At 40.9% G+C, this 9,235-nt stretch overlaps 1 protein-coding gene across 1 annotated transcript; it reads left to right on the top strand.

The window, feature by feature from the left end:
• The first annotated feature begins 993 nt into the window (after positions 1 to 993).
• adamts1 (ADAM metallopeptidase with thrombospondin type 1 motif, 1) lies at positions 994 to 8,580 on the top strand. The gene is made up of 8 exons (XM_051705347.1): positions 994 to 1,925; positions 4,657 to 4,997; positions 5,099 to 5,231; positions 5,322 to 5,779; positions 5,876 to 6,062; positions 6,153 to 6,331; positions 6,448 to 6,623; positions 6,729 to 8,580. The coding sequence occupies exons 1-8, from the start codon at positions 1,328 to 1,330 to the stop codon at positions 7,453 to 7,455; spliced, it is 2,799 nt and encodes a 932-aa protein (XP_051561307.1). The 5' UTR covers positions 994 to 1,327; the 3' UTR covers positions 7,456 to 8,580.
• Positions 8,581 to 9,235: the final 655 nt, after the last annotated feature.

Here is a 9,235-nt window from a genome sequence, read left to right as displayed (position 1 = left end):
GTGTGCTGCCATCTGGTGGATTTTAATTTAACTTTTAATATAATTTAAAACCCATTTTAAAAAACAACACCCAATCACTAGGTGCAGTTAAGGTAGACTTTCAACTCTCTAACTGTAAGTTGTGACTAGAAAACGGCTAATTAATCCATATTCATTCGAATTTTCGTGCATTATTGAATTAATTGATTCATATATAGTATTTAGCTGTTGAACATTTAGCACCCCTCAAAAGCATAGATTTGAAACACACAAACAAAATCTCAGTGTAAAATTAATGTAAAGCTAGACTCTTGGTTGTATATTAATATTCTGTATAGGACCCATCATGGTTTGAAAGCCCATTGTTGTTTGCCGCATTTGACTCAGAACAGTGAGGATGGGATATAAAGTTTCTTTATGTAATTATGTAATTGAGTTAGTCCAAACTCGATATGTGTGATGTTCCCGCTCAGTTCGCTTGTGTTCGCGGACTGTATGTATTCTTTCCCTGGAGGTTTAATGAAATTTGGCCCTTTAAACGCGTTCGAAACGAACCGGGAACAAGGAGGAGACCCGCTTTTGAGCAATGGTCCACCTTAACAGCTCCACAGCTGGGTTTATACCGCCAGCCCCTTCTGTCCCTCAGCCAAATCTACAGTCAGCTGGATGCCATCTCTGGTCACTTACTATGATACATTTGAAACCAGACAAATGTGACACTTGTTCCAAGTGTCCTCAATAACCGTGCGTCAAACAAACTCTTGCAATATGAATGGACTTTAAGGAGATTATATAAGCTTGACAAAATAGATTGATAAAGACTTTAAAAGTCTAATATAGGGATGAAACACAGAGGTTTTGGGGCCACAAGTGTTGTAGTCTGATGATTGATGATTGTGGCTGTGCGCCAGCTCTCTGTTGCGCAGGAGATGAAAGGGACTTCAGGAAAGGGGTGGTCCTGCACCGGGCATATATAGAAAGCCGGACTCTTCTCGGTTCTAAGAGAATAGGAGAGCTGAATCTTGAAGAGACAGTGAGGAAAAACTGTCCAAGACCATTTTTGGCCATTTTAAAAATTCCTCTTTTTCTCTGGAAAGTTGAAGCGGAGTGATTTTCAACTTTCAAGCTGCTGCTATTGGCTCTCAAGTCCTGGGCACAACGCTCATTTTATTTATTTCCATTTAAAGTCGGCATCGGCACTGGATTTAGTACCTATTTCAGTTTTTTATTATTAGTTTATGTAATATTTCTTGAGTTGTGGGAGTCACATTTTCACAACTTTAGGGAGGATTTTCATTCGGGTCCACCAAGTATTTTGTCGTTTTCTTGAACACCCATCGGGAATATAATGTATTTTTTACGCGTTGTACTGGGTTTCACTGCAGCTCTGTGCGTAAACGCAGCGCAGAGCACATGGGAGGAGAGCACGGTGGTACCGGTTCGGCTCGACTCGTACGACACCGAACCGACCCATACGGCAGAAGCATGGGAAAAGGAATCAGAGAGACGCATCTATCGTTTGGACGTTTTTGGAAAGCGGATGATCTTGATGCTGGAACCGGACCAGACCTTTTTAGCGCCTGGGTTTGTGTTCCAGATGGTGGGGAAACCGGAGAGCGAGGAGTTTGACAGAGGCGGAGACGCGCGGTGCTTCTTCTCCGGAACCGTGAACGGAGAAGAACTTTCCGCTGCAGCGATCAACTTGTGCAATGGATTGCGGGGCGGCTTCTACGTCGGCGGTGAAGAGTATTTCATTCAACCTACAAACACTAGTGGAGACGCGCAGTCTTCAGATGGAGACATCCACATCATTCGCCGAAGAAAACAGGGGTACATGAGTGAAGAGAACGGTTCTAAATGTGGCGTCAATGAAGAGGAGGAGAGGGTCTCCGCGAAACCATATGCGAGCAAATCAAATCCAGAGCCCATCCCATCCGACTCTAAAGGTAACTATTTATAAAAATCTAAAAATTGTATTATTCATCGTGATATTATGTAGTTAGTGAAAGACATCACAAATAGATACAATTCAGAGTATACTTTCCAGTCATTCTTAACGCACGCCTCCGGTAACCCCAATAAACCCGGTGACTCCGCGTCATTGGGTGCGCTCTGGCGCATGAGGAGCGAATTATCTAGGATGGAGAGTAGGAGAGTCTGCGTTAACGCATTAAACACCGAATCGCGGAATATAGGGCTAGAGTGACTGCACTTAATCGTCTGCTAATATGCCTACTTTAGTTGTTATTCTCGACAATTCTGGCAATATGTCAAATTAACTTACTGAATAGTTATGAATGGTCTTAAAGGGTAGATGAGCATTCGCTAAAAGCAAGGCGAGGGTTAACTCGAGAGGGTAGAAAGCGCTCCACATACGCAGGAGGAGGAAGGGGAGGTATAGCCCTTAAGAGTTTGGGGTGAGTGAGAGGCGGGAGGGAATGGGCTGGAGAGACGTGGAAGTTCTCCTCCTGGTACCGCATGTTGCGCTGATCAGTCCCGGAGGACAGTAGATGGCTTGTTTTTCTGCCAACTGGCCCCGTGAAAGTGCGCGAGTTTGGAGAAGCTATTAATAGGCGGAGCAAAAATACCACTTGAGGCAAATGCAGAAGTAGGCTACTAGCTAGCTTTCTATTCCTTTTAAAACACATACAGTTCTCTCTCTTTTTTGTATTTTTATTCAGTTTAATGCACATACATGAACTGTCATCTTGCTTCACTATGAAAAAAGGATTTTTTGCGACTTTCAGTTCATGTATATTAGATTTAAGGTTATTTATGCTACTACTAAAAGTTGAAAAAATAACTATTAGCATATACCTATTTAAAATGTACAGTCTTTCTCATACAGAATATATATATATACACTATCAAAAGTTTTGAAACACTTGACTGAAATGTTTCTCATGATCTTAAAAATCTTTTGATCTGAAGGCGTATGCTTAAATGTTTGAAATTAGTTTAGTAGACAAAAATTTAATTGTGCCACCATATTAATTTATTTCATTATAAAACTAAAATGTAATAAAAAAATAAAAAAAAGTTTTTGAAATTGATGACTTGGACCAAATAATAAAGAAAAGCAGCCAATAAGTGCCCAATGTAGATGGGAACTCCTTCAATACTGTTTAAAAAGCATCCCAGGGTGATGCCTCAAGAGTTGGTTGAGAAAATGTCAAGAGTACATGTCTGCAAATTCTAGGCAAAGGGTGACTACTTTGAAGATGCTAAAATACAACACAGTTTTGATTTATTTTGGATTTTGTTTAGTCACAACATAATTCCCATAGTTCCATTTATGTTATTCCATAGTTTTGATGACTTTACTATTATTCTAAAATGTGAGAAAAAAAAAATTATAATAAAGAATGAGTAAGTGTTTCAAAACTTTTGACCAGTAGTGTCAAAAGTATATATACAGGGTTGGGGAGTAACAGAATACATGTAACGGGATTACATATTTAAAATACAAAACATAAGGAACTGTATTCCACTACAGTTACAATTTAAATAATTGGTAATTAGAATAAAGTTACATTCAAAAATAATTTTAATTACTGAAGAGATTACTTTGCATTTTATTGTCATTTGTTTCATTTAATATTTAGTCCTTTCAGATGGAAAACATTTATACATATAAATGATGCGATCCAAAGTGCATTTGAACAGCGGTGAAATGCTTTCTTATGATGTGTTACATTCATACGAGCAGACAGAGAAGTTTGAAGTAAGTTTGGAGCAGAAGAAATACAAATAAACCTTGTGTAAATTGTCAGCTTTACGCTAAGCTAAAATGCTATTTCTAGCCATTTTACATGCACGTTACCAGTCATGATCAAATTTGTATTTATTTTTTAATCAAAAATCATATTCTTGATGATCATTTTTTTATTGTTTTCCTGTAAAAATATCTAAAAATCTTTAAAACAAGATCAATTTGATTTATCTTGTTTTGGAAACAACACTGCATAAAATATTTAGGTTTTTCAGAGAATGTATTTTTAACATGTATTTTGTCTTACTGTACTGTGCTGAGTTTTTATAGTCAAAACAAGTGAAAAAATCTTTTTGAAATTCTTTTTGATGACATCATCTTTCACATTTGTGTATACAAATTGTCTAATAAAATACAGTTTATGTAATAATATAATAATGTTCTTCCCCCTAAAGACTCGGATATACTTATTTTTTCCGCATGCTGTTCTGTCTCGCACAGTCGAGCACAGACGTGTTCAACGCACAGACTAGAGCACTGTTCTTGTGGGTAGAAAACTTGGCTGCATACAGACAGTCTTACAAAGAAATTTGCATCATGCACATTGTACGCAAGATGTACTGGCACGCGGGAAAACCGAAGTATACTTTGGCCTTAATAATACTACCTGTCATCGACTAGCAATAGCAAATAGCAAATCATGGTTCATGGCTGTTATGTAAACTAAAGGCTATTGGCTATTTAAAAACAGGATGGCAACTTCAATATAACCTGCCCCAACTTCCTGATTCAATAGGAAAGAACAGGAAAGATAGCTTGTCAAGCCATTACTTATGGTCTTTAAAAGGCATAGTAAAATCTATAAATGCCCCTTTCACTTTGGTATAGAGGGTGGATTTAGATTTCAGTTAAAAAAATTATTTGTTCTGATATACCTATTCAATTACTGTCTTGTTATCCTCCAGCACACCACAGATCTCGTCGCTTTGTGTCCACTCCTCGCTATTTGGAGATCATGATTGTGGCAGACCAGTCAATGGCAGAGTTTCATGGTGCTGGCCTCAAACCCTACCTGCTAACCATCATGGCGGTGGCATCTCGTCTTTATCGTCACCCTACAATTCATAATTCAATCACTCTGGCTGTTGTGAAGCTACTGGTTGTTTATGAGGAAGAACATGGACCCCAGGTCTCCTCCAATGCTGCTCTTACCCTTAGGAACTTCTGCCAGTGGCAAAGACAGCACAACCCTTTAAGTGACCGCCACCCAGAGCACTATGACACAGCAGTACTGTTTACCAGACAGGTAATTTTTTATTGAAAAAAACACCCCTAGTTTCATTGGAGTTTAAAATTGTGTTTGTGAATTTATGAAAAACTTATATTTGTCAACCCTGTTCCTTGCAGGATCTTTGTGGAGCTCACTCATGTGACACTCTGGGAATGGCAGATGTGGGCACCGTGTGCGATCCTGATCGAAGTTGCTCCATTATTGAAGATGATGGTCTGCAGGCAGCCTTCACAGTAGCACATGAGCTTGGTAAGGCACTTTCCCATGTCCCTGCACAAAGCTCATGACCTGAAACTAGGCAAAGTTTACATTAAGACATTGGTTTTGCTTCTCCTGTAGGTCATGTGTTCAACATGCCCCATGATGATGCCAAACAGTGTGCCGGTGTTAATGGCGACCACTGGAGTTCCCACATGATGGCATCCACCTTGTCAAATCTGGACCAGCTTCAGCCCTGGTCTCCTTGTAGTGCTCTGATGGTCACGTCCTTCCTGGACAATGGCCACGGTCAGTGTCTACTGGACAAGCCCCAGAGACCTCAGCAGTTACCCCAGGCTCTGCCAGGTACTGTGTATGATGCTGACAGACAGTGCCGCCTCACATTTGGAGAGGAGTCGCAGCAATGCCCTGACCTGAGCACCACCTGCGCTGCCCTTTGGTGCACCGTCACAACTGCAAATGGCTTGCTGGTCTGCCAAACCAAGAACTTTCCATGGGCCGATGGGACACCTTGTGGGTCGGACAGCTACTGTATGGCAGGCCAGTGTTTGAGCAAGGCTGAAGCAGCCAGGTATCAGGTGAGCACCATTTGGTATACAATTTGTTTTACATAATGTGGCATGTATTGATCTAATAAGTGGTAACTGACAATGGTTCTGTCTTGTTGCCTTTAGACTCCAGTCAATGGTGGATGGGGAACCTGGGGTCCTTGGGGAGAATGTTCACGTACCTGTGGAGGAGGTGTGCAATACTCTTTCAGGGACTGTGACAATCCCCTACCCAAAAATGGAGGCAAATATTGCGAGGGCAAGAGAATTCAGTACCGCTCCTGCAACACAGAGACCTGCCCTGATAGTAATGGTATGCAATAGTCTTGTCATTAAACAGTTGGTTCATTAGTATGATGAGATGTTAGCCATTTGATACTCATCTCTGTTTCACTATGTTTAGGTTTGACGTTCCGTGAGGAACAGTGTTTGGCCCACAATGACATCTCCTCTCAGATGTCATTTGGCTCAGGTGAAGGTGTTGAGTGGGTGCCGAAGTATGCAGGAGTATCTCCCAAGGACCGCTGCAAGTTGGTGTGCCGGGCAAAGGGAACTGGCTATTTCTTCATTCTGAAGCCAAAGGTGAATGTCTTGATTAGCTTAGACCCATCAAGAGTTGTAAAATCTAACACTGGGTTGGTGGATACAAGTGTGAGGGCCAGTGATGTTTAATTTGAGGTTTTCTCTAATCCCTTCAGGTGGCTGATGGAACACCATGTACCCCAGACTCCACTTCAGTCTGCGTCCAAGGTCAGTGTGTGAAGGCTGGTTGTGACCGTGTCATTGGCTCCAGCAAACGTTTTGACATGTGTGGCATCTGTGGAGGAGATGGATCTACTTGCAAGAAAGTATCTGGGTCAATGGAACGTGCTAGGTAAGCCCACAATCTGCTCAAGAGATTCTTCCAGTTAGTTTGAGTTTTCCTAATACTTTCTCAGGTTTAATTTAATACTGACCTTTGCTTGTTCTTCCACTGTAGACCGGGCTATCAGGATGTAGTGACAATTCCAGTTGGTTCCACGCACCTTGATGTCAAGCAGCGCTCTCTTGGAGGCCGTCGCCATGACAATAGCTACCTAGCAGTTCGCCGGCAAGATGGCACATACCTACTGAATGGCGACTACAAACTTACCACTTTAGAGACTGACATCTCTCTGCGAGGTACACTGCTCCGATACAGTGGTTCCTCTGCCACCCTGGAGCGCCTGCGAAGCTTTGCTCCTTTACCTGAGCCTCTTACCATCCAAGTGTTGTCAGTCGGTGACTCTCCTCGACCTAAAGTAAAATACAGCTACTTTGCCCCACGTCCTGCCTCTGGTCCCAGCGGGTCGAATCGACCCTCCATTAACGCTATCAGAGAAGCAGGAGATGCTGAATGGACCCTCCGTGAGTGGGGACCCTGCTCGCAGACCTGCAGTGGTGGTGTCCAGAAGCGAGATGTCCTCTGCCTTGATGCTCATGGCCGTCAATCAAAAGACTGTCCAGAAGAGCTGCGCCCTGCATCATCACAACCCTGTGCTGTGCAGGCTTGCCCATCCTGGCTGCTGGGCGAGTGGTCCACTTGTTCCAAAACATGTGGCAGAGGCTTCCGCAAGCGTCCACTGCGCTGCATAGGACATGATGGCCGCACTTTGCCTCACGAGAGCTGCAGTGCAAAAGATCGACCACGACCTCTTCTGGACTTGTGCAACCAGACTCCCTGTTGAAACTAAAAAACAAGGCTTGAAACCACCTTGGAACAGCTGTGGCATCTGATGCTGAATAACAACCTTTTGGGGATTCAAAGGGACCCCTATGACAGAAACTGCAACAAAACTTTATTTAGTGCTTTAATTCCCACCCATCTAACACTGGGTACAGGCCAAAAGGCTGGCACACTGAGTACTTGTCATGACAGGTGTGATGGAGGATGATAATACAGACACCTCTGCTGCTTTGGATGCTAATGTCATGCTTGTTGGATTTTGAATGTGCATGGTTGTTTATGATGGATAATTAGTGGAAGAATGTATGAAACAACTATGCATTTGTACCGTCTGTCTGAGCTGGACTGGACAGACAGGTTTAATTTGTCATAAACAGTTATACAATTGGATAAGATTAGGGGTAGAACATATAGGAACTATTGTCTTTTTGCCCGGGGTGAAAAGCAGTGCTTGGAACAGAAAAAAAAATTGTCAGTAGGATTGTTACCTAAAGCGTCCTCTAGTGGTTCTCCACTGAAAAGTTGTAAACTCTGGCTCAGAGCACATATTTAACATATGCTATTTTCTTGCCAAAATCCATGCCATATCTCACCTCAACTGGACACACATGCTACTAATCAAACACCACAGCAGGTATTATGCATACATTAGCTTTAAGTTTAGCTTCATATGTTGATTTTTCACCATTTTGCAAAGCCATACCCGATCAAGAGGGTGCATATTTTTGAGGGTGAGGGAGACCAAAGACCATGGATTTTATACCTGAGGAGAGAGTGTGCTTGTTTGTGTGCATGTATGTATGGGTGTGTTAGTTCTGCTTGATTTTGTGGAGATATGGCGAGAGACTTCTCTTCTACAACTACTTCATAAGTAGCCATCCTCTCCTGCCTTCTGAGAAGGTATCTTTTAATGAGGAATTTCTTTTTGTACAAGAAAATACAAACATTATTTATTTTTGTACAGCCCATTTAACATAATCTTGTTGCTTTTTTATAATTATTGTATTTCTATTTGTTATTATTATTATTGAAATAACTGAAGGATGTAGATTATATTAGAGTATTTATACAATATCTATGATTTTAGGTTTATGAATAAAGTATCACGTTGATTTGTGGACCAATATCGCTGAGTTGTTGTGTTATTGTACTGTGGATGGTGAGATTGAAGAGATTTCAGGATTTTGTAATGAGGGTATATGGGCCCCTGGTGGTTCATGGAGGTACTGCAAGTGGTCTGTAGATTGATATTTTAGTAATAATACATTATTTAAAAGCTGTATTTCAAAATGTATCTCTAAATTTAGTTAATTTGTTCTGTATAATATATATATATATATATATATATATATATATATAATTATTTTATTTAAGATTTGTGGTCAAAAGAAACAACATTTTACATCATCTTAGAGTGATCTGGTTGCTTCTATAGATAAATTATTCAATAAATAAATAAATGTATACATAAAGTACATAAGTGTAAGTATCTGCATTCAAAAATCTAAAAATAAAAGAGTGTCAATATGACCAGAACTAGTCATGCCAACGATAAGAATGCTCAGTCTGTCCCCAAGACTGCCACAGAAAACATAATAATTTAACTAATATGAATTAACAACTGTTCAAAGAAAGCTGTCGTGGCTAGCATATTCAGAAGCACTGGGAATAATCAAATCACTAGATATAACGAGGAAGTCTAGGTTACATAACAAGCCTTAATAATTAAAGAGTACCTTGTGGGGTTAGTCATTATGTTACAAGGGTGGCTCAAGTGGAGG

The sequence above is a fragment of the Myxocyprinus asiaticus genome, chromosome 8 (assembly GCF_019703515.2).
Source record: "Myxocyprinus asiaticus isolate MX2 ecotype Aquarium Trade chromosome 8, UBuf_Myxa_2, whole genome shotgun sequence".
Taxonomy (NCBI): Eukaryota; Metazoa; Chordata; class Actinopteri; order Cypriniformes; family Catostomidae; genus Myxocyprinus; species Myxocyprinus asiaticus.
Note: the sequence above shows the minus strand (reverse complement) of the source record. Positions and strands in the feature narration are given on the sequence as shown.